This window comes from Gallinula chloropus (genome assembly GCF_964237585.1).
Source record: "Gallinula chloropus genome assembly, chromosome: 2".
NCBI lineage: Eukaryota > Metazoa > Chordata > Aves > Gruiformes > Rallidae > Gallinula > Gallinula chloropus.
In genome coordinates, this window is record NC_140086.1 from 53,136,774 (window position 1) to 53,163,261 (window position 26,488).

The window sequence follows — 26,488 nt, forward strand, 5'->3', positions numbered from 1 at the left end:
GCCGGGGCCCGTTCAGGTGCTGTCAGTGTGCATCAGAAGCAACTTCTTAGAAGGAGATGTGAGAGTAAGTGCGTTACTGTGTGAGCTGTCACCAGATGTGCTGAGGACTGTGTATTGAAAAGGCGAGGTCGGGGGGAAGGAATTAAAAATACCATTGCCATGTTGCCCCCTGGGCTTACACAAATGTGACACAGAGAAGAATTAGACTGCTGCAGTTTCATGTTTCTGTGACCTTTCGAGAGAAGAAGGAAAAAAACAGATCCAAGTTTTGCTCCCAGTTACAATGCTGAAAGTCCAGAGGTGCAGGAGCAGAGTTTTGTGTTGCCTACTGAAAAATCAGAGAGAGTGAGATAGCTGAGGTGTAAAGTTATTTGAACAAAAGCTGGATGCATTAAAAGCCAAGCCTCTGTCCCAAATGAATGTAATTATTGATGTTTAAGGAGATTTGTTCACCCTGCTCTGGTGGGATTTCTGGCTTGGGATCACAGCGAGGTAAAGGAGAAAGCACGTGGCTCCTACAGCTCAGTGTCGTCTTACCACACAGGAATGAGGGACGTGCCATGAGAGAAGGTTCCCAGACAGTGGCACCGCAGCCAACAGACCCTGGCAGTGGCAGCTATGGCTAATGCAGGTGGCAGAGGTACTGCAGCAGCACCAGTGTTGTGCTTGCTTGACACTTGGGAAGGCTGTGGACCATTACTGTTAAACTGACACGTGCAACTTGACATGAAAATATTTCCAGTTAAAAGGAATTTCGGAATATTATAATATTGGCTCATACAACTGCTGACAAACAAAATCTGTTTGGATTACACTTTAATGGCAAACTATGTGTACTTCAAAATGTTTTCTTTGTTTTGGCTTGGTTTTCTGATTTTATTCCCCATCTTCTACTAAGAAATATTTCAGCTTAGAGAGGACAAAATACAGAGGGTGGGCTGCTTCCGACCCGAAATATTGCCTGAGAGAACATGATCAGTGTGGACCGTCGCAATGAAACGTGGCACTGCACACAAGTACCTTCCTCCTCCCCGCCCCCACCCCCCCTTTAGTATACAAGCACAAGGCTGTTAAGCGAAGGATGAGAAACACGTGGAGTGCAGCACGGTTTGCTAACGTATGGCTGCGTTCCCAGGTCCATGCGCATTCTTGCAGACAGGCTGCAGTTGTCATGATGCTCTTGCCAGGAAAGATGTAAACACAAGGAGAACTCTGGCAGTCAGCTGAATCATTAGGTTAGCAATACCAAAGAGGACTTCACAGAGCCTTTCAGATCAATACTCAGTATCTGTTTGCCAGAGATGTTATTTGCTATATGTAGTCATACGTATTCATCGACATAAGTCACCGGTTTTTACTCTTTTTTAAATGACAGTGGCATTTGCTATGTGTGAGTCAGGGCAGTGAGCAAGGATACTCTCACACAGGATCATGACTTAAAATTCAGGTGTTTCAAGCACAGCTCTTCTGGCTTCACTTGGAGACGGACCGTCTGTCCATGCTTACGTTGAAGCTGCTCAATGTTCATCTTTATGCCTTGGCTACATTTTACAGCTGGCAGTTCTCCTGGGGCGAAGTCTCCCTTCTCTCCCAACACTGCAGATGCAGCTGCGTAACTTCACTAAAAATTAAACTCATTATGCTGGATTAAAACAGTTGCTAGCCAGATGACAAAACTCACCCTTTCAAACTCTTCTTTCCCACCATGTCGGCTTACTTCATGGAGGTATCAGCCATGAACTGACCTGAGTTACTTTTGGGTTATGTTGTTTGGGTTAAATCCACACCACATTCCCCTGGAGTTGGCATCATTTCAGTACAGTGTGATAAAGCCCTGCCCCGTGTGAGCCCCAGTGCTGCCCTGGGAGTTGCGTCCCCCCTGCCCTCAGCTGGGTCCCAGGGCCACCTTGAGACTGTGGTGCTGCCTGGCACATCTGAGGTTTGCATGGTGGAAATTGTGGTTATGGTGACGCTGATGCATGGGGATGGGATGTCAGATCTTGAGAAACCATTTAATGAAACATCACTCCAAGAAGGGAAGGAATTTCTCCCTTCAGCTGTCGCTGCAGATTGCGACAGAAAACGCTTTGGTCATGGACGAACTTGGTGGTATCCAGGCTCTGTCCTGCCAAACCCCTCTCCTTCCTCCTGCTTTCCTCCTTCCCCAGGGCCACTGGTGCCACTCCCTGTTTCAGCTCTCGGTACCATGGCCTGTTCTCTCAGCGCCCATTTCACTTTTGTACCTTTCCATGGCAGAATGCCATTGCAGTTTTGGTGTGTTGCCTGGCTGGTACCAATTTTTTCCCTTTTACTGTTAATTTTTATGTGGAGAGATGAGGAATGACACGTGCTCAAGTGCATCAGTAATGCCCGTTCCCCTCCCCGAGGTCTAGTACAGCCATGATTTGCCAGAGTTATTTGCAAACTGATGAACTTTCAGTGTTGGGGTTTTTTTTTAGGTTTCTGGGCTGGTTTTTTTTCAGGTGGTAGGAATGTTTTCTTCCCAATGTTGGCAAATGACTGGAACATAGTTATTGTGACAAATTCTTACTAAAAAAAAAAGAAAAGAAAGAACATGCTGTAAGAGGACAAATAATGTAGCCCAACTCATGCAGTGTATTAGCATCTCAGTGCTACATACTTCCTGGAGCACTCACAACAAAAGCAGGGACAATCACATCTCTGGTTCAAAGGCTGTGGCAATCCATCGCTGAACATACGCTCACAAAGTGATCCCAGGCAGCAGCTTTGGGCACCCATAGTCAGTACAGTAAGAAAAAAAAAAAAGCCATACTATTTTAAAGACATGACTTGGATAATTCTCTCATTAAAAACCAGGGAAAAGTGATAGGTAGGGCATTCCCACTGTGGAAATAGGTTAGTTACCTCGGAGAGGGTTACCTTTTGCTATTCAACATCTCAGCTCCCTGGTTACCATCTCCAAACTAAGAAGTTTGCCTCAGCACATGGTTGTTTACCCAAGTGACTTACCTTACCTCAGACATTTGTTACCCATAAAACATCCTTCATACTCTGTCCTACTCCTTTTCTTTAACTCCAGGCGAGGCCCATCCCTTTGCCTGAACCTTTGACAGCTTTGAAACGTGGCAGAGGGTTGTCGTCATCATGGCTCTGGGGCTGTGCAGCGTTTGCCTTCTCTGTCAGCTCCACAGCACTCCAGTATTTCTCCTCTTTGAATAGAGCTGGCAAAATCCATAATTGCTTCCATTCTGCTTGGCTAAAAACGAGCCCACATCCCACCATGGGGATTGTGCAGCTCAGAGTCGATATGATGAAGGCCTCTGCACCCATAATAAGTGATGGCAATGTCACAGCTCAGCTTTTTTTCAAAATTTTTTTTCTCTTTTCATATGTTTTTTTTTCTCCCTGGGTGGAGCACAACTGAGGAGGTGATGGCTTACCTGCCACAGCTTGGTAGATCGCAATCTGTAACTGGCAGAGTGTTAACACAATGCCCCAGCAGAGCTTTTCTGTCTCTAATTTCTATGATTATGTTGTTACCGGATCAGTGAAGAGAACCATGAAAAACACAATTACCAGGAAGCCCTGTTCCTTTCCTCGTCCCTTTGTCTCACTGCGGATCAGGCATGTGACTCACAGAGCAATAGAGGACCCCCTGTATTTGCCCGTGCTACCGAAAAAGGGTGCTGCCCGCTGGTGAGACCCAAGCGTGGGAAAGCCTGGCCGCTGGCTGAAGGGGCCAGTCACGTCATGTTTTGCAGCTGACATCCAAATGCATCCTGATGAATCACATAACAGCAACTACCTGCTCCTGCTACAACAGCGGCCGAGCAGCAGTGCCAAAGAGGGGTTGTAAAAACCTCCACGCCGCGTACGAAAGCACAGGGAAGGGGCCATGGTTGTGAATGAGCTTGCCATGGCATGACAGCAATTATTTTTGGGTCACTGGCATAAGCATCAAGCTAAAGGGAAAGGGAACAACTGTGTTGTAACTGTGGGTCCTGGTCTCATATTTGCTCAGATCAAGCCCACCCCGGATATCACAGGCTGGCGGGACTGACCCAACCCTGTGACATCCCACAGAGTGGGAAAGGAGAGCTTCGCTTACTGACTGCGCTCCAAGTCATGTATAAACCCAAGACTCTGACAACAAATGCTGATAGCAGCAGAGCGGCTGATATTGTTATTACCGATTCCTATAAAAAATGTCAGCTCAAAGTCAACACCAACTCTTAACAGATCTGAGAGGCGAGCGCGCTCCAAACCAACGGCCCAAATGTATTATTTGCCTATTGGCGTGCTGCAAAAACAAATGCCTAGCAGGGGGAACAGACTTTGGCAAACAAACTGACAACAAGCTCTGCTTGTGGGGAAGGCTCGTGATTTGATCTGGAAGGAAACATCGAGTATAAATAGAGATAAAGTTTACCTTAAGTGTGCATGAAAGGCAGGGCTATGAGCCATGGTTTGAACTTCTTCATTCTTCTGACGGAGAACAGCTTGAAACGTATCTGTTGGTTTACACCCTCTGATCTATTCTTATTACAAAGACACTGGCCACCTCAGAAAGGTTTTTAAATAATCACACTTTTTTTTTTCTAATTTCGTTTTTTTTTCCATCCCCAGTGTATCAGTTTATCGGTGACCAATGAGGACATAAATTCCAGCAGATGAAGAGAAATCCCTTAATCTCGGTGGTAATAATCCTTTAAGCAGAAATTTCCCTGCCTATAGATTCCTGGAACAGATCTTTCTGATCTTCCCAGGCTGAGGGTCTAACCATGGGCAGACAGGACTTGGTGCAGCATTGTCATGCTGTTAATATAATTATTAGGCCCTATAGAGTGAATCAGAATCACTTTAAATTCTGGTATTGCCATGTACATCATCATCTGGGACATACTCCTATGGGATCTGGTGACGGCCCTTTTTTCCACGTACTGGGAAAAACCCCATCTGGAAGCTGGACTTGAGTGAAGGGAAAGTCAGCTACCTCCGCCTGGGATCCCTTTTGCCCCCCTCATTTCAGCTGTCACCAGAGACGAGACCAAGATGAAGGGAACCAACACGGGGCAGAAGAAACAGGCTAGGGGTTTCCCACTGCTTCTTTTGAAGTCAACAGCCTAAGTCCTGCCACCTTCAGCGGGGTTTGGCTGGGCTCTGTGCAGAAGCGCCCTTGAAGATATCACTAAGGCTCAAGGCCTCGATCAGGGCAACAGTTAGGCCTGTGAGCAAATCTGTGCAGATGAGCACTTCCAGGCCGCTCAGCGGTGCTCTTCATATGAGACTTTGCAGGATTGGTCTTAAGCTAACACGTGCTTAAGAGAAACACTCTGCTTGTCACGCTTTTATCATTGACCACATCAAATGAAACGCCTTGGCAGTTCTGGGAGAATGAATTTGCATTGAAAACCCACAGCTCTTACAAGCAGTGCATTAATTATTTTATTAATTTGCTCTTTTTACATTATGGGAAACATTCATCTATTTACATTTTCCTGTCCACACACACAAACTAGATAGATAATCCTATGGAAACCCAAATCGTTAAGCCATAAAAACACTCTCCTCTGTCTAAAGGCTTTCAAATCTGTAGATTTTGTTTCAAATCAAAAACATTTTTAAAATCACATTTGGGAATGCAGGTAGGCCAGTGAGTTACATTCCAGTTACTTAAAGTATGCATTTGACCATTTTCTTGAAAAAAAAAAACCAAAACCCCAAACCAAAGAACCAACAAAGTCACAAAGATACAATTTAAAGTAAAGTGATAGTGCACATCAAAGCATTAAGGGAACACCAATAAATAAACTGAAATATATTACAAATAAATTATTTCTATTTACCTTTTCAAATATTAAAAATCTTTAATCCATTTCTTCATCTTTCTTTACAAAAAGATTATGAGAATTTTATGGAAACATCTGCAAAAAATATAATAAATACTTATTTATTTACTTTTAAACTTTTGAAGCAGGAGACAAAAACAGCCTTTTCTAAAATTTCCCCCAAGGAAAAAAAAAGAGAGAAACAAAAAGAAAAGCGCAGTTCTTTAGTCCCAAAGTGAAAGGGAATATAGGCATTTTTCATATACACTGGGCAGGGTAGACTGAAAACAAATAATCACAAATTATACTGAAATAGACGATAGAGCAAATATACTAGCGTTAGTGTTGGCAAATGAGTCAAGTGGTTAACTAGTGGCATCCTAGGGGCAAATTTATTCTATTTTATAGGTCTCTGTCTTGGCTGGTTTTTAAAAATATTTTCCTAAAAAACTAAGCAAACATTATAATAGTCTCTTCAGCGCCAAATCAACTAACAGGCATTCAGCTAAGAATAGGTTAATTTAAAATAGATACGAAAAATATTCTATGATCTAGAAATATAGTAATTCGTAACGTACAAGACTAGGCAGTCTTCAGTTTTCTGCCTTTTTTTTTTTTTCTAGGGGGGAGCTTTGCTGGGTATAAATTTCTGTAGCCACTTGTCAACCCAAACCTTAACTCATCTTTCGCGAAACATCCACAAAATGAAAGAATTCTGCGACACAGTTGTGAACATGGACTCTCACCTGGATACCGCTTTGAATATTTCAGTACAAATGAGTTCCAAATAATTAATACTTCCTATGACTATATATGCTCAAAAGTGGCAGTTGGCACTATTACATACTGCAAACACGGTGATGTTTCGTCGCTGCTAAAAGTTAAACACGGTGTTTCAAAACTAGCAAATACACTGGTATTCAAACGCTTGGAGGATCAAACCTTTCGAAGCTCCTGTAACACAAAGCACTCTAGGGTTACGCTGGATTTCTGGTTACTCTAGTTAAAAGTCTTTTATATATTAAATTATTATTAGCCCTTATCTTGTAAACCACAGCAGTAAATATTTGTGCCCTGTTTATAAAGACATAGCTCAGATATCAATGGCTTTGAGAGGTAGCAAATTCTCTAGTGGTTTTAGTATGCTCTCATGAAAATACTTGGTGCCAGAACCTATTACCTCTCCTATATTCTTGAATGAAATTAAATTAGCACCTGGCTATGATGTCGTAGGAAAAGAAGCTGTCTGGCATGATCTTGATGAACAGTTCTTGCAAGAGCTTATCTTTTTCGATGACAATTTAAAAAGCTTTTAAAATGCAAGCTGCAGAATTGCGTCATCCGTGCAGTGGGTTTTTTCCGTGAGCTGGACCATCCGTAGCAGTTCTCCTGCTACGGGCACGTCCAACCAGTGCTGGTGTGTGGCTACGGCTGCACCCTGCGCCCCTCTTATAGGGGTTGTGTCTCCCTGCCCCTGCTCCCTTTGGGAGGAGAAAGCATCCTGCCTTCCTCTCCCACATGCCTGTGCCCTGGCAGTCACGGCGAAGAGCACGCAGGGACCAACGGAGGGGTCTGGAAAGCATCACCGTGAGGCCGCACGCACACCGTGGGCCACACACTGTTCCTCGGCCCTGGACCAGCCCCATCACCCCAACCAGCTCACGCCGATTCTGCTTTCAGCAGCACATGCCAGATAGGCAGGCGTGTGCGCGCGCGCGCACACACACTCACTCTCACACGCACCGCACACAACTTGCTTTCAGCGACATGCCTGGCATAGCTTCCCTAATGTTGGCACAAGAGGTTTCGGTAGCGGCGTGGTCGGCATCCTTCCCTGTCAGAGGAGGTGGAGGACAAGCTCCTGCCTCAGCCGGGGGTGGCTGGTGGGGATGGACGCACAAGGGCTGACCTCTCACGCTCCTCTCCAGCCCTACTGTCTGCCATTTCCCCCCAGTATTAATGAGCTACTCGGGATGCATATTTTTTGTGATTGCAAAACAATGGCAGAAGCCAGGGTAGGAAGGCTTGTTGTGAAAAAAAAATTAAAAAATTAAGTTCATATTGATTCCGTAACTTGTGAAAAATACTTTATTGTTCTTCTTGAAATGGGTATTTTGTAGTATTAAGAGGAGGCTGAATTGGAAACTTACTCCTAGATATGGACTGTTTGGTGACAAGCAGTCTGAACTGTAGCATACAATTGGCTGTGGATAGAGCAAAGCAAGCCTGGCCTAGGAAAGCATCGGAGGCTCCATGTACAGCAGTTTGCCTACAGGTGTCCGTGTGTGGCTGCGTGGACGTGTGAGATCGGATGGTCCCACCGAGATTAAGACATCAACAAAACCAAGCTTTTTTTTCTTTTTTTGTCTTTTTTTTTTTTTAACCAAGATAATCCATACAATACAATACAAGAGGAATTGACAATACAGTACAGTTTTAAAAATTCTTAATACTTGGACAAGAAAATCCTTCTTTTATATTATCTCTTCAACTGTCTTTGCTTCTTATCTCCTTCCTTTTCACTCTTTTATTGCCTTTCAAAATAGATTTATTTCCCTGGAAGATCGAATTTACAATCTTCTGCTGATTGAAATGTTTAAGTAGTGATTGATGAAATAAAAATGAGGCAGTTTGTGCAGCTGTGAGTGTGCAGGTAACTTTCCACAGGATCTTTTCTATCCCTCGCCATCTCACCTGCGGGATATACTTCCACTTTTTCACCTCCCAGAGCGGTGTTGTTTGTTTTGTTGTTTGTTTGTTGGTTTGTTTTCTCCCCTTCCCTCCCCACTCCCGCCCCAGCCCCCTCCCCTTGTGTGACTCCTTAAATTCAGGTGAGAAGGTGTGATTCGGAGGTTTTAGAATAAAGTGCGCCATCTGCTTTAAAAAAAAAAAAAACAGTAATAAAAAGAAGGGAATCTGAGTCATAGCTCCTTTCATCTTTTGTGAGGAAGACGGCAGAGTCCGAAAGGATCACCCTGCATGACTGGAATTTCCAAAGTCCCCTACAGTTTGATATTGCTGTACACTGGGTAACAGACTAGCTTTAGGTCAACTAAAGATTATGAGTTAAGTTAAACGGAGCATCTACTGTACAGGTGTGCAGGTGGGGTGGAAGTCTGAGCGCTGCGTTTATTTGTTTCAACCAGGAAAAGAAAAAAAAATAAAAAGAAGAAAGGATTGTACTCGTTTACATGAGGCAAAGTGGCAGCATCAGTACATGTGACAAAGCATCGTGATGACATGGATGAACCTTCAGAAAGCAAGGGTGATTAGAGGACATCTCTCGGAGGACCGACAACTACGCCACGGCAGTGGAAGTTCACTGGGAGCATCGGGGCGGCTGCGTACAGAGAGAGGGGAGGGGACGAGGGAGGGGGAGAGAGAGCGAGAGAGAGAGAGGAAGAGGAGGAGGAAGAGGTACAAATACTTCATGGTGACCTTGAGCAGGAGCCTAGAGGGGCAGATTATACATGAGGCTTGTCTTGCCAGAGAGAGTCCTCCCGGTTGGATCCCTTCATAGCCTGGTCTGGGCTTCGGGGATGTATATCTCAATGCTTTCGGCGCTCTCGGTAGCTGAGTTCTGGCGGACCGATGCAGCGCGCTTGGCAGCCATCAGCCGTTTCCGGGCCTCTTGACGCTGCGAGCTTTCCAGAGAGCGTTCTCGTATGAGTGGCACCTGACCTTTCGATGGCTTCTTTGGCACTGGAGGAGGGACCCTTCTCTCCTGATCAAAGCAGAAGGTTAATGGCATTATACAGCTTCTCAGGGAAAGGCGGGAATAACTAGGATATGTCAGTAGTTAGAACACACATTTTACCTAAGGTTTGTTAGCTCTTATCTGCCTTTCTGTCTTCAGTGAACTGGCTTTTGTGCTCAAGGGTTCATAAACATAGGGCAAGGACAAAAGGGAGGGAGGGGTGGGCCGGCCGCAGCACTACTTCTCCTCCGGGACGGTGCCCAGCGCTGCCAGGGCCGAGGCCCCCACCGCCGCCAACCGCTTAGTGCGGCTCCCCAGGACCGGGGGGATCCAGGCGTCTCCTCCTGGTGCCAGGGACTAGAAAGGAGAGCATCTTGGACGCTGGCTCCCGCCGCCAGTTGTGTGCGGCCCAGGGAGCGAACGCTGCTCTTGGCAGAGGAACTCTGGAGAGCCCCGACTCCTGGCTCTAATATGTTCATACGACACCCTCTTCTATACGTGTGCAAGTCTAGGCGCTCTGGCAACACGGAGATACCGTGGCTCTGGAGTTCTCTCGTGTAGATGGGAACTAGCTGCCTGCAGCTGGTGCATCAGAATAAATACTTTTTTAAAAAACCAACACATATCTGTTTTGCGGTGGCTTAATGAATGCTCAGAAATCCCACTCTTTGGGTCTCACTGTGCAAGCTCATAAACTCTAGCCTCCTGCTAAACAGGCATGACAACCTACAATCAGCTAGAAATAGAAAAAAAAAATGGTAGGAAAAACTTAAGACACATTAAGAGAACATGTGTTAATCATCATGGTGGCAGCTAGCTCCAGATACGCAGTCAGCGAAGAGGACTTTCATGTATATCCTGGTGCATATACACACACACACACACACACACACAAAAAGCCAACCAGAAAAACTCTCAGAGAGGGATCTGTCCCGAAAAAGAAAAGTGTATTCACGTCTGAATTTCAAGCAGCCACAAAGACTTTGTCAAGTTAATTAGATTGTCTTTTAAGTTACATCCCCTTCCAACTGTGAACATGGTCTCTGAGCGAAGGGATTTTATCGCACTACAAAGGTCCCATTCTGCCCTTTCGTTTTCTCTCATGCTGCTCACAACAGCTTCCATGGCTCGAAATATAAAGGTGCTTAGTTACACTTATTCATACTTCGCTTTTTCTCTCCGTCCAAGGATTAATCTATGCCGCTTAAAAAGGGCCCAGTGGCAAAGGCCAAAGGCAACTGCAAATATTAATTCCACAGAAAGTTTTTTCTTCTTTTTTTTTATTTTTTTCCTTATCCTTTTTAAGAAAGATGATCTGTTTCATCTAGAATTATAGACAAATGCTGTTGGAACAGGAACACAGTCAGTATAATTCTTTAAAATTTTTACCTTCCTACTGTAGGTCCCTTTCTTCAGCACTACTTAACTTCCTTTAACCCGTTATAGTCTTCTTTTTGTTGGAAACTCTTTGAAATGTTTATCAGAAGCAAAGAAAAGGCACATTTTTTTTTTAAGGAAAGCTCTTGTTTCTTACTCTGCAATGGCAAACATTCAGCCTACCCACTTTACTGTAAAAGCTAATGAAACACCATATACCAGCATTTCTGTGCATGCATGTTTGACGGTTTTAACCTCCTTTTCTGATAGATACTGAAAAAAAAGAAGATAAGAAAATGACTTGCCTTCAGTACCTTGGGCTAGGAAAACACATTACCATTCATCCCCCTACAAAACACACTAGGTGTGCACACATGGTGTGAACATGGCACTCCTAAGACAGGACTTAGTCTTGATCGGAGGAAGAGACAGAGTGCTACCAGCACTGCCTTTGCAAGCTTCCTGCTGCAAGATTAATGGGGTTTGATATTATTAGGGTTATTTGTCTGAAAGAAAACACCGCTTTGGTCATCAGCAGCCAGCTGACCGTAAGTTGGGGCAGCCCAGACTCCTGTCTGAGCCACTGTACCTGTAAGTCATGTTCCCCCTCCTTCTGGTCACCCTACCTGTTAGCTGTATTCGCTGCTGTCGGACCAGCCACAGTGGAAATTCAGCCCAACATTAGACCATTGATTCCTAGGAATGGGTTGGTTTTTTACGGATTTTCTGAAACATTTGTGTGTTTTGGCTCACCCAAGTGCTGTTTTTCTCGATGCGGATAGTGAGGAGAAAAGTAAGGCAATGGTGCCAAATGAGAATGGAAAGTGAAATGTGGCTCACACTTGGAGATGTGCTAGTTTTTTGTGGTGACAGGAGAAGACTACATTAAAAAAAAAAAAAAAAAAAAAAAAGAAGACCAAAGCTCCAGATGATTTTTATGCTACCTTGGGTGAACAACACCACTGGCGAAGTGAACCTGTTTATGAAATCACCCATTAAAAAAAAAACAAACCAAAAGAAACAAAACCCAAACAAATGGAACAAAAAAAAAGAAAAAAAAAAGTAGAAGTTCTTTCATGTAACATTTTGGAAGGCATATTTTTGATATTGCTCTGTTTGTAATCTGGTTACCAAAGTCAGCAATGGATACAGTGCTTTCCTAGTTTTTTTCAGTAACACAACCTAGAACTCTTGCTATATGCAATAATATGAACCGTAAATGTGATTTATTTAATTTTAAGAATCAATATATAAGGCAGTTCCTTCCAACGATTGATCGTCTAATATGATTAAATGTAAAGCTTAACAAAGTACCACATTCCCATTATCCGATTCACAAAGACAGATTTGGTTTAAAAATATGCCTGAAACATATTACAGATAATATCCCAGATGAGTATTATGTAAACATTGTTATTACAATGAAATTAATTTGATATGAGCTTCATTTCACATTTTTAACGTCAACGCTGTAACACAGAGGCCTATTTAATCTGTCCAGTATTTGTGCAGGGTTTTAAATGAAGCATACAAAATCTACAATGTTCTACCTTCTTGTCATGAGGATCCATCTGTTTCCAATTATTGGCCTTTAACTGATGAAGTTCATCAAATTTCATACTAATATTTTCTATGGACAACTGCAGCATATCCCAAAACCCTGCTAAATCCTGGGAGGTCGGCCGTGGATGTGCATTAGGATTCTGTGCAACAGAAGAAAAAAGACACGTTGGCTTTAGTACCTCTTAATGTAAACCATTTGTGCAAGTGGTTACGAATCTCGCTAGCAAAGCAGTTTCAGCAGATCCAAGCCACTGGTGAGACACAGAGAGGGAAGCGAAGCGGAGCACTACTTACTGGTGGGGGCTTTTGCAACCCCCCGCGTACCGACGGCAGCGGTGGAGCACAGGGAAAGGGTGTGTGGCAGGTCCCCTGTGGCAGGAGCTGCCTTGGGGATGTTTCTGGGCACAGCCAGTGGTATCCTAACTGCACTGAAATTAATCGCCAGCTTCCTCTTCACTTTCATGAGGAAGGATTCCCTGCCATGTTCACGCTTGTAGGCAGACTGAAACCTGTGCAAATGTACGTTTTCTGCTTGTGCAAATAGTAATATACCAGTCTACAAGCCCTTTTCCACACTTGGAGACCCTAAGGTCTACAAAACCACATCATTTCAAGTAAAATTGCCTCCTATACACCTCTTTTTTTTTTTTTTTTTTGGACCAGGATGACCTCTGTAGGGTGAAAAGCTCAGAAGAGAACATGCAGAAGCATAGCAATCCCATTTTTACAGGCGCATTTTTGGGAGGAGGGAGACTGGGACATGTGAGCATCGCTGTTTTACATGTGCAAACTCAGTCCAGTTCATCAGCCCCAGAGCATTCCTCAGAAGAGCACATCTGGGCCATTAGCACCTTCAGCACAGCATGGACCAGAGGCTGGTGACCCAAGAGGTCCTGTTCTGGCTCGCATCCCTTCAGTGCAACCCAGCTGTGAACATTTCCTGCGTGCAGTGGACACACATGAAATGGTCCCTATTGAAACTCTTCATATAAATTGGGTGTTGCATGCGCTCACTTCAAGAATGCTGGGGTGGGTTTTTTTGTAAATGCTGAGCAGTCCCTGTGCCAGTCTGAGTCAGAAAGGTTTCGTGGATATTGTGGCCTCATAACATTACACTGATATATTGTTAATAATAAAGAATAAATAAAACAATATCAGACACATGCATGTTGTGTGATACATGACTCAAGTTCTACTCTGTGTTTACTCTGCATGTTGTCTGATACACAGCTCAAATTCTACTCATGTTTATGTTTTCTCCCTCACCAGAAGCAATAAACTGAAAAGGGTCAGTTGCTTGTTTTAAGAAGTTTTCAAGTGCTTGTGCTTTCACAGCAACTCTGAGGAACGATGCTCACAGGGTGATTATGCATATGCCAACAGAGTAATTATTGAAAACAATACAGTATATATTTTTAGATTCATATGGACATGGCTCCATAGTTTTTCAGCACTTGACACTAGCAGGTCGCCCAGTTGTAGGCCTTTATTTACAAAGATGGGCAACAAGAATGCCTTTTCAATTTTTATGTTAAGAACTGGCAGGCCTAGGCAGAGCTGATTCCTGCTGCACTTGTCCACTGAGGCAGGTTTTTGTTTGGGGCTTGATTTCCAGAGGTCTACTAACTGAAGTGGAAGACAGTCACCCCTCTCTGGAGAGTGTTGCAGGGTTTGCTGTCCCTTCCCTATACTATGCTGATAGAACAGAATGCTCTATGCTTTGGGGGCTTGTAGAACTTTTTGCCCAAACTGGGAATTAAATGTATTGTACCTACTCTGCGAGAATGGATCGTTAATTAAAAAGCTTGGAAACTGTTTGTAAGTGCTGGCGTTTTTGAGAGTGCTGCTTTATATACATGGTGTGAAGTGTATCTTGATCTATCAACAGGAGTGATCATTCTGATTTTACTACTACAAACAGCGTAAAAATAGCAAACAATAATAACAGCATTTGCAGCATAACCCAATTACATGCAGTAATAATAACGATCACATACAGCCTCTTCGCCCTTTCAGCACTTTGGAAAAACACTTTTATCTCGTTCGCTGTTGGAGTTGTGGAACATTAGGCACCAACTTTTGAGTGTCTGATTCCCTGGTATTTCTGTCTGGCTGAACACAGGCAATATTTGGATGATGTGGAAAAGCCCCACTCGTGCCCATGTGAACTGAACTCAGGGGTCAAGGGGCAGACCCTTGTTCCTTTGAAGTCAGCAGCAGAGCCTCAGTGATGTTTCACCCAAAGCCTTTTGCCTGTCTTTGTTTCAAGGCTCTCAAGCTATTGTTAAACTCACGCTGTCTCTGCTGAGTTTCACAGAGTTACTCCCAAATTCCTACCAAGGCCCTTTCTGGAAAAAGTACCTGGTTAGAAAATTGGTATAGTTTACGCACAATTATTCACAGGGTTAGTAAAAGGCACACAAGGGTCAGCAGGGAAGTTACATACCAGGTTTTCTTCACAAAGTTCTCTGAACTGGTAAAATTTCTGGGCCATGAGAAGCTGGGCACTGCCCACGGCGGTTCGGATTTTCCCTAGAACTGAGAGAAAAAGAAACATAAGGCACAATGCTTTTTTTTTTTTTTTCTGCTGTGGGCAAATAAAAGCCTATGAAAAAAAAAGAAGAGAAAGCCATGTGGTGGTCAGCTCCAGCTTTCCAAAAGCGTGCTACCTCTCAGCTACGGTTTAGAGAGAGGCTGGTAAATCTGAGACCAGATCTGCGCTGGGCAAAAGCATACAGCAAGGACTGCCAGGGCAGCTTGCATTGGCAAAAACATTCATCTGTTGCTGCAGTGTGCTCTCATTCCCCCAGTGAGAGCAGTTGTATCCAGCAAAGAGCGCTTCCACGGTGGTGTAAATATGGCTAATCACAAGATCTTGCAACCTGTACAGAAAGCCCTCTCCAGAAATGACACCCCTCGCCGTCACTGTAACCCAGGCTCAGGCTTCGAATACAAACCCAACTCCCTGTGCAAGGACATGTGGCTTTCAGACCCTGTGATGTCACCTACTCAGCTGGGAAAGCATTGCATCTTACCAGCATTTCGGTCATCTCGCTTAGCAGCCTGGCACCTTGTTTTCAGATTTCTCTGAGTATCGAGCCCCAGGAAGAGAACGGTGGTTTTAACGCACACTGACGAATTTCATTCGGACCCTCTGAGTATTTTCTGTGAGTACAGTCTGAGGTAGTTTCTGCCTTTGAACCTGAATGCCCAGGCATACTTCAGGGAGCAATCACACCCTGGCCTCTCCTCCTTGCTGTCAACCTGGAGGGAGGTGTCAAAAGGTCCAGCTCTTGCCCTGTCTCCCAGACTCCTTTGTACAGACAGCTGGGTACTTATGGTCTCTTTGGACTGAGCAAGTACTGTGAAGGACCACAGTGAACCAGAAGACAGCCCACAGAACCAGAAGATAGCCCATTTCTCTTAATAAAACAGGAGCTCACACAGTTTGAGTTGCATTGAACCACACTGAAATGCTGGGGTTCTACTGCTGCAAGGGGTAGCTGAGGGTATGCTACCTGAAACCAAGGCATGCAGCGGTGTGTTCAGAGACCTGCATTTCCCTGGGGTTTGCTGAGTTCTGGTAGAGGGGAAGAGGGTGTGTGTGGGGTTGTGGGAGTGTGTGTGCACACGAGTGTACAACAACTATGCTTTATGCACAGTCTTTAAATAAACAGGTTGGCATCATGGATGCAGCTGGCTCCACCACTAATGTTCCATCTCAGCCGAAGTAACTTATTATCCCTCAATTCTTTGGTTAAATATTTATTTTTAAATTCATTTCATTTAATAACAAAACCATTACCACTTCATTAATGGCAGCAACTGTGTCACAATTTTCTACTCATAGATATTTGCATTGTCCCCATCCTCATATAAACACAGCAACTTCTCCATGACAAACTTACAGTCTGGATACATGAGTGTCCCAGTTCTGTCCAGGCCAGAGTTAACCTCCCCTAGCAGCCAGCAAAAGTGAACTGAGTCAGCCAGGGCTGTTTCCACACCACCTGGCATCACTCCTGCATAAGAGGGGCTGGTCAGGAAGAGGTGCTCCTGGGTGTCTCCTGGGCAGTCCAAGTGTGGCTGGGTCATTGGGTCGGTCCTTGCCTCCTGCAGCACTCTGTTATCGGGTAGGTAAAGTACTCTGTGTTATCACTGGGTGTGAGTGTAATTTGCTACGGGCTGTTATTGTTCCCCTTTCACAGTGATTTTGTCAGTAAACTGTCCTTATCCTGACCCAGACTCTGTCTGTTTCTCCTCAGTGAGTGAACTAGGGGCATGTGGTACTCAGCCACTGGCTGGGCTGAAACCCCACAATGAGGCAGGCGAGGGAGGAACAGGAGAAAGAGAGATGAAGTGGATTGCTCAGGGTGAATGATTTGTTGGCAAAGCCTGGAAGAGATGAGTCCTAAGCTGCCATCCTCCGTACCATCCCTTGGGCATGGTCATTTTTTGTGTCAAACCTAATCCAACCTTAGCATGCACTGGGAAAATACTGTTAAGTGTTTTGATTTACCACAATGAACAACAAGCAAACAAATACTTCTGACAACACTTTTAGGGTCTCATGGTCCCGTGACTGGCTGCAGTGCATGTCAGCAGCTTGTGACCAGAATGCCCCTGTGCAATGTCTGGTAAGGGAAACAGGTTCCCTTGTGTAGCCACACGCTAAGCAGACCCGCACAAGCACCCATATGAGCTGAGACCAGACAGAGAGTAGTACAAAATCTGCATTTGGCTCCTTTAGGGCAAACAGCTTTTCCTTCAGCAGCCTTAAATCTTGTTCCTTAAAGCTGCTGAAGGAAAAGTGGGATGCAGAGTTAATTTATATTTTAGACATAGGGGGCGGGGGGGCTGGGAGGGGAAGCACGTGGGGGAAGAGACAGTCTTTGGCCTTTTTTTATTTTCAGAAGCTATAGGAAAGAACTCTGCGAACACACACAGAGCCCAGACTTTCAGTTTGTTCCCAGAACTCAGCTCAGGGCTGCCAGGAAATAGCCGTGAACTGGAAGATTCACCAGGCGGAATATTTTCAGCACATTGCGCAGGGAGCTTTGCACACAACTCTCATTATTGTTAGCAAGGCTTGCGTGTCTAATCCCATGCGCACAGTGCTGAAAATGGACCCCTTGGTGTGTCTAGTCATTTATGCAACCCAATATGCAAACCACTCAACTGAAAGGACTCTTGAATAGTAGGAGGAGCTACTCCCAGAGCTTTCATGTGGTTCCCATTGTTATGAAAACTCTACCCACTGAGTATATTTGGGAACAGCTGCCTCATCTGGAGCTCGGCCACTCTGACGCTTCCCAAGACTTGAGAAAGGGAGGAAAAAATTGTCTCTTGACTTCTTAGGACAAAAAGAGAGAAGGGGAAAAAAAAAAAAAAAAAGATGAAGGAGGCTCTTGCTGGAAGCTCTGTACCACCCGAGTTGGAAATCACGTCCTGAGCACGAAGAAATGTAAATACACCTTGTTGGTGATGGATGGGAATGTGCCCCTTTCTTTGAGGGAAGAAGAGCTTAATATTCAGAGATCTCGGCAGAGGGAAAAGGAAGTCCTTGTCCTTGGCTGCCTAGCGACTGGCTATTTGCCTAAAAACCATCATCCCAGCTGACTGTGGGATGCATGCTGATGCTGTTCTCTATTGTTGCCACTTCTGCTGTAGCCGCGGCTGTATCTAGTCAAGTGTCACTGATTCCTAGCCCCTCAAAAGCAAGCAGTCTGTTAATGTGCAACCAGTCAACAACAAACTCCCTCACCGAAGTTTGGAAAAAGGAGAAAAAAAAAAAAAAAAAAGGCAAAGCATGCAAAAGACTGAAAGGAATTTCTCCAGAAAGCAAAAAAGCCTGATCGATAGTTTTGTTTCCAAATGCACGCTGCTTTCAGTATTTCAAGGCAGAGTGTTCATTTTGCTTACTCAGTCAAAAACCCCCGGTGCCAAAGAGAAAGGCCATGGTATAGTAAAAAAAAACCAAGATGTAAAAATAGAGTGATACTTTCTGAGGAGAAAATCCTGTGAGGTTTGAAGCCAAATACCAAGAACATTAGTGGAACTGCCAAGATAATTCTCAGAATACCTAGGAAAAAATGTAAACATTCAAATCGATGGGTTCAGCTAATAGGATACAAACAAGATATATAAAACCAAGCAACAACAAACAGTACCCACCCATCAAGATGCAATCATAACAGACTTAAACACCTATACAATGTTAGGTATGTCTGCTTTCTATTCCATACAGGGTTGTACAGCACACTCAGCACCATCAGATCTGAATGCTTTCCAGTAATGCATTAAGCAACATTATTAACATCCATCATATGCTTTGCTGTCACCCCTCCCCCAGGGGGAGAAGTGTGTGTGCTGCACTGTTTGGTTTCTATAGTTTGAATGTTTCCTTTTAATTTTTTTCTCTCTTCCCCCTCCTTCCTTTGACCTCTCTTCCTTGTAAATCCAGCTCTCTCCTGTGATGACTTTTAAGAAACAGACAGTTACGTCTGTTCTGGAAGACTGCTTCAGAATAGCTATTTTGATATAATTCAGCTATTGTGAAGTGCCTCCTCACTATTATTGTCCTTGACTAGGGGACGCAGAATGTTAGGCTGGGATAGACGCAAATTTCCTTTTTTCTCCAAATCCCTCAACCTGTTGTCCTTTTAAAACATTCTTAAACATAGACTCAGACTACATGCTGTTCAAGCAGTAAGTTCTCTCTCCTCTTAGTTCTCAGAACTTGACAGGCCCTGCTTTGGGATTGTGGGGCTCTGTGGGTCTCCTCCCTTTCCCCTCATTTTCACAGGAAAGAAATGAACAACAACAAAATAATTTCAAACACAAGCAAAGAATTGGTGACACTGCCCTGGAAGGAGACTCTGCGTGTGTGTATAACAACGTAACAAACTAGAAGAAAACAACAACAAAACCCACTTGAAGTGATGTGAAAAGTCATCGAGGGGAAGCCACGGGAGCTTTGAGGAACAGCAGCGTTATTTGGCCTTAACCCACCAACTGATCTCTTTGCATTTCAACTCTGACAGGCCCCAGGGTCTAACAAAGTGACAAAGGAGGCACTTTAGGTCTGTGCCTATCAGATCCCCTCAACGTGAAAACACCTGGTTGGTAGGCAGGGAGCAAGCTAGGGAACAGCAAACCTCATTGCCCCGGGAGCAAGTGGCAGGAACAATAACCGAAATTACAGGGACACAGCCTGACATTTGCTTTGCAGATGTTGGCTGGGCACTGTGCATATGAAGCAATCCTGCCATAGAGCTGTCACAATCCATTTCCAAGCCGGGATGGACCAGCGTTTTAGCCTATTCATGTTGACAGACCTACATTTAAATAACGCCAAGCATGACAAAAGCCAGGAAATTCAAAGTTAAAGCTACTGCTCAGGTCTTAAGCTCAGCTGTTAAGGAGAAAACAGACAAATGGAGCAAGCTATGGAAGGGACAGCCCTTGCTTTGAGTCCTATTTGCTTACGGGAGTGATGTCATAGAAATTAATAGGGCTGTCTGCATGAGTAAATGCTGTTCACTGGGACTAAAGCAGTTTCCTGTGTTCTCTGACTGACTTGGCTTTTATTAGCACACTTGGTGTTTTTTTCCTAACTATATTGTTCACTCATGGACCTCTTTCCTTTCCTTGCTAGCCTTCGGACACTGGCAGGGCTGGGGAGGAAAGAAAACCGGAGGAAGAAAAGGACCAGGCAGGCAGATGGCCAGAGGCACGGAGCCAGGGGAATTCCAGCTGGACTTGTCCACACGTCAGGCTGGTGACTGTCCATCCCTACGTCAGGCTGGAGACACTCTCTCTGCAAGGCTGCATCAGCCCACTGGTACCTCTGAGCAGGGGGGAACAGGACACCTCGGGCAAGCCCTGCAGAGGACTGGAAAATGGTTTTCCTTGCTCCTGACAGTGAACTCAGTAGTCGTCTTTTCTTTTGCCATGCACAACTACTGCCAAGAGTATCTTTTCCTTAACTGTCTCCTCCCGTGTCTAGCCTTCACTCTTTTTAAAAAAGTTCTCCCGTGAAGCTATCAAAACAAAAGAGCAGAAAGTATACAAGCATTGCATAATTTGCCAGAACTGGCTGAATTCGCAGAGACTTTGGTCCTAAGCAGTGAGGTTACTGCAGATGAGGTCAACCTTTGTTCACAGACTAGCCCAGAGGAGTATAATACGCACACAAGACAGTTATAATGACATGTCTTGTCAGAACCTTGTTTTTCTGTTTCAGTGTTTACTCGATTGGCCTGACTCGCCTTGCCACTAAACCCACATTACACCTGACTCGCGGTGAATCAGGCCCACGGTCTGCTTCCGATGGTTATCTTCGCGTAGAAGCCACATTACAACACTGCATGGCAGAGATGCGCTTCTGAAGAGGGTCAAAATGACATCTTGCAGTTCTTCCAGAAAGGTTAATGCCTCATGTGAAATAAAAACAACAACAACAACAACAAAATCCAGCAAAAGCCAGGCCAAGGCAGTAGGTGTATGGTCCTGTGCCCACCGCTGCTGGGAAAAAATGTGTTCAGAAGCCGCTGGCTAACGTTGTGGTGAGACTCTGAGGGTATGAAATGTTGCAGGGTAGAGACAGGAGGAGATAGCAGAGGGGGAAGAGAAAAACAAACAAAAAAGGTAAACAGTTGGTTTCACTTAGGGCCTGATCCAAAGCATGCATGTTAATCAGTTCTCACAAGGTGTTTGGCCTCATGATCTCTAGCATCATTTTTCTTTTTTATGAGAGCCCATGAGTTTGTAGCCAAGGTCCCCGTGACAGCAAAATACATGGAAATCCTATCGAGTGTGAGTGGTATTCATCTGCCTGTTACACACGCCACGGCTCTATCAGAAAATGATTCCAGATAAAACCTGAACATACTATACAATAAATAATTCATAGCGGAAGGGGAGCCACATTTCTCTCTATATTGGCATTTCATCGTGCAGCCACCGGACCACAGCTTGTTTTTATACACAGCAGCAGACTCCATTTCCCAGCTAGAAGCATTCGATCCCATCTGGTAGATTCATTCCCAGCTAGATAATACCCAACGTATCTATGTAACATACAAGCTACTGTCACACAGCAGCGAGCCGTCTCCCCGAGACAGCTGTTTCGCACAAGGGCCGCATTGTCTGGAGGAAGCGCGGATCGTTTTACGCCGAGCGCTGGGGGGACGAACCCTCTGTCAGCTGCCATGGCATCGAGAAAACCTCGCTCATCACACGTTCTCATTATTTTGTTATCTGGCCAAACACACGCTGGGGATGTCAGGTTGAAAACAAAGGGTGCGTTCCCTGCTCTGGTTATATTTCATTAGGGAAGCCAAAGCGAACACACCTCTTCTGCTTCTTCCCTCCCTCCTCCCCCCCCCAGCCCCCTTCAAAGTTTATAGATGTATGAAAAAGGACCTATTTCGGGGCAGGGTTTGTAACAGTCTGGCTTTTGTTTCTGGTACTGCTGAGTGGGCAGCATGGCCCGACCATGCACCATATGCTTTTCTTGGCACCAGGCAATACGGAGCCACAGCGGAAAGCCCCGTGCAGCCTCTGTGGGAGGCAGCTGCCACATGCCAGCGGGGCTGATGGCGTCACACCAAAACCAGTACCTCACCAGTGACCACAAAACATGAGTGACCCCTTTTCTCCTCCCGTTTCCAGCAATCATGAGAAGTGCTGGTCGGAAAAATGATGAGGAGGAATAATCTGCAGGACACATTGCCATGTGCTCTGTAAGGAGGCATTGGGAATAGCCAGCCTAACCACTTCTTTATCTTCCCCATAACTGACCTCTCCCCATGACTGCTCAAAGAAGACCCCTTTAAAACTATCATGTATCAAAGTCACCAAGACACTGAGAGAAAACTCTGTGCATGGATATACATGTTATGCATGTATCAGCCTTGTAAAATTCACTTCATGTTCTTTTCTTAAGGTAACTACTTTGGTACACAAATGCAGTATCTGTAGTGTTTTCCATTATTATCAGTTCATGGAGTCACAGGATCACAGAATGGTTTAGGTTGGAAGGGACCCCAAAGACCATCTAGTTCCGATCCCCTGCCATGGGCAGGGATATCCTCCACCAGACCAGGCTGACCACAGCCCAGTCCAACTTGGACTTGAACACTGCCAGGGAGGGGGCAGCCACAGATTCTCTGGGCAACCTGTGCCAGAGCCTCACCACACTCATTGTAGAAAACTTCATGTGTCCAATCTGAGTTGCTGTTGCAAAGAAAGCAAGTGGGGTTTGTGGGTTGGACTTAGAAATGTTGTGTATTTCCTATATGTTATGTGCTCACACCTCTTGTTTCAGTCTAAAATCTCTGGGTGCGTGGGGTTTATTTCTTGCATGCTACCAACATTAAAGCTTTGTATTCTGATACACGTTCAGAGAGATATTTCAATGTATTGATAATATAAATTAGAAATAAGGTTCAAATATTCTGAAACTTGGGGAATCTGGATCTGCTTTGAAGGCTAATCCTTCTATATTTTTCTCTTGGAAGAAATCATTAGCCTGCTATGTAACAGAAATGTTGTAGAAACCTGAACATACCTTAATGTTAAGGTTATCTTATACTTTCCATTAGAAGTCAATTTGCATTTGCTTACAATACTGTCTAACTATCCAGATCAAACTTGTCTATGGTTATTTCTTTCATTGGGTTCAATGGAAAGTTCCAGCAAATACACCTTATGCATTTCTAAGAATTAAAAAAAAAAAATATTTTTTGCCGGTGTTAATTCCTTTCCTTCCATAAATCAATACCTTCACACCTCAAAAGAATATCAGTGCCTCCTTTCTTGACAGGAAGGCTTAGAAATTTGGAAGAAGTAACCCTGGAACTGCAGCAGTCCTTGTTTTGGTAGGAGCTAATTTGGGGGTGTGAAAATACCCAGGAAAATACACAAAGGTGTGCCTGAATTCTAAAATATTTTACTCTCTGGATGCAGCTGGTCCTTAGTGTTTTCTAGGAGTTCTCTGCTAGAATTTGAAAAAGCTTCATTGATGTGGAGCATGCTCCTAAAGCTCACAGATTTACCTTTGTTCAAAAGTTGACAGCTGTCAATAGTACTGCTTCTTGTAACAGAAGTTAATAGAAAAAAAAATCTTCCATTTTTACTGGGAGAAAAAAAAAATGGAACAAGGAGGCATTTTTTCAGCTCTTCTTCCCTAACCTGAGTGAATGAATAATCTACCCAACCCTTCTTACTAATGAAGGACATTTCCATTACCTTTTTGGGTGGGGTAATACTTCTGGCAGTGCTGACAAGTGAGATGAGATTTGTGCGTGTGTATGTGTGTTTTATCACAGAATATGGAGAGCTTGTTTTACCAGGAAGATCAAAGAGGGAGATGAGGGGAGATTGGAGAAAGGAAGAGAGAGAGGGAACAACTTGGAAGCACAACTGAAACATCTTTCAGTTGGGAGAAGTATCTGAAAACTCTTGATGCAAATCACCATCTAAAAAAGCAGCTAAAATATGAATATATGGAAGAGGAGGTAGAATCTTTTCAATGATATTCTGAGGTTATAAGAAGTGATTTCAAATGGAAGAGTTAAGAAACATTAATACTACAAGATCTCTAACCACAATCTCCTAATTATCTGTGGAACTATGCAATCCCAAAAGCTAATGCCTCTGGAGTTTCAGAAGTGCTGAACATTTGCACTCCCTGTCAACTTTAATAAGGCTTATTATATCCATGCATACGGTCCTTTTGAGAGTCATGACCATAGCTTCCTTAGCTAAATAAGGAAGAGCACGATACAGGATTCACTGGAGTTAATTTGACCTATATGAAATACTTATAGTTGCAATACTATTATATAGAGTTACTTACTGTCCTCAGGTAGGTTGTTTTCCCGTTCTTCTCTCTCCATCTGTTGGCACCAGCCCTCCATACGATCTCTCTCTGCCTGAAGTAGCTTCAGAAACCAGTGGCCATCTCGTGGGCACACTGACCTTTGAACAGCCTCCAGAGGATCTTCGGTGATAGAGTCAATCCAGGGGTCAGGAGGAGGTAAAATGGATGGATCAAAATCTGTGTCAAAGTCATCATCCACTGCACATGCATGGTAATGGTTTCCTGACCCTTGTATGCTAACGGTAGAGGTGCTTGCATCTCGGGAAAATTGTCTTGATATTTGTCCAGAACATGTATTGTCCTCTTGAGGGTCGATTATTTCAAAGTTCTCCTGGAAATCCAGGTCTGCTTGCACGGCTGTCGTTACACTATTAGATCGTGTAAACCTGCGAAAGCTTTGGAGAGCACAAACAGAAAAATATTTAGAATATTTTTTCCAGGTAACTCCGTAAGAAAGGACTAATTAAGATTCTGCCACTCCTCCAAGGACTGATGGTTATGTCTCTCAGTCCTACACTCAGGTATTTTTTCTTGAAGTTATCAGCAAAAGGTTATTTTCTCATTGCAAGCCAGCAAACATCTCTCTTGTTTCCAGGCAAGCTCACTGTTTATTTAGGCAAGCACCCCTAATTGTTGTGTGGTTCAGCAAAGCCAGAGGCTAGCCCAAGAGGCAGCTCACCCTGTTAGTACCTCAGGTTTTAGGTTACCAATCAAGTAAACTGGACAAGTTTAAAGGGCCCAATTTTAAGTGGCTTATCTTTCGGCTTTTAAAACTCACACCCCTTTGAGGTTACACACCCAGGCTCACCAGCCACATTTGAAAAAATCATACATGTGAGACTGATAAGATGGTAAGACCAAAGAGGGTTCCGCTATCTATATAATGCATACATTCCATTTATAGAGACAGTAAGTTATTTTTAACCCTGGTAAGTATTCTTCTTCATAATTACATACTTGCTAGTTTACTACTTCTGCAAATACTGCTGTTGTCTCTCACAATTTTGGCAGCCATTCTCACCATTAAGGCGGTTTGTTTTTCACATCCAACTCCCGGATTCTGTTCAGTCTTCCCCTTTCCATGCAAGGCAGAATTCTCAGCTGCTCCCTACGTTACCCTCATGGTGATGGCTGCTACCCTGTAGGCAGCTTCCTATCACCTTCCATAGTTTCCCTCATGTTCAGGGCAGAGCGCAGACCCTAAGAGTAAAGGCAAAAGCCAGGGAGATAGAAGGTTTGAGGTTTTGTGTTTGGGCAGGTTTTCTTTATGTAAACAGCACCCCAAATTCTGCAGTCCATGGCATCCAAGGTAGTCCACCTGTTCACTGATAGAGAAGGAGCAGAGGGAAGGGTAAGGAGTAGTAGCCATTGCTGGGGCTGGCAGTGAGAACAGAGGTGATGAAGCAGAGGGAATGAGTGGAAAATCTGGAGGCAAATAATTACACAGTTGGGGTAACTCTAGAAACTGATGCACTCAGGAACACAAGAAAACAAGCGAAGCAGACACCTGTTTTGACACAAGATGAAAGGAGATAAAGAAGCCAGAACATTTACATTAAAGTAATTAATGCAGAAGTTATTTGATTTAGTAATATTTAGGCTTTGGAATTAGAGTAGCTTTGAACTTAATAGGTTCAGATTCCCACCCCTTTTTCTTACTACCCTGGGATGCCTGTGCACTCATGCTGCTGGTATTTCACTTCCAGCTTGTTCACAATCTCCCATTTACTCTTAAAACCAGCGTTGGGACCCATTTCCCCGTGATATTTTGACTGTTTTGCCCTTACCAGTTCAATTTTTATTTTAAGCTCAAGCAGCAGTGAAAATGCCTAGGAGACAGAGGAGCTGGATGCTGGGCACCATTTCCATCCCTTTCATTTATGGTTCACCTTTCACTGAAGAACAACAGCCGACCATCCAAGTCCAACTGACTGCAAAACTTTGTTGAGTGTATGAAGTGTGCAATTGGGAGGGAGCAGATGGAAGGATGCTGGGGGAGAATTTCATGTCTTATATACCTGACACATCCAGATACCTCAGGAGGAGTGTGGCATTACTTTGGATAGGCCTGTATCAAGTCCTGCTGATGGAGAAAATTCGTGGCTGTTGATCTGGGGCTTAGAGAGGAGTAGAGCAAAGCCAAACAGGGCTTGG

The 26,488-nt window shown here is 44.2% G+C and overlaps 1 protein-coding gene across 1 annotated transcript in view; it reads right to left on the minus strand.

Moving 5' to 3' along the window:
* Positions 1 to 9,324: 9,324 nt before the first annotated feature.
* The window catches only part of DLGAP1 (DLG associated protein 1), a gene marked incomplete at both ends in the record, with an annotated part of 149,911 nt that continues 132,747 nt past the window's right edge, over positions 9,325 to 26,488 (minus strand). Inside the window, 4 exons of the mRNA XM_084260144.1 lie at positions 9,325 to 9,534; positions 12,435 to 12,587; positions 14,894 to 14,985; positions 24,311 to 24,729. Coding sequence (XP_084116270.1) covers positions 9,325 to 9,534; positions 12,435 to 12,587; positions 14,894 to 14,985; positions 24,311 to 24,729 — 874 coding nt within the window. The remainder of the gene's footprint in view (positions 9,535 to 12,434; positions 12,588 to 14,893; positions 14,986 to 24,310; positions 24,730 to 26,488) is intronic.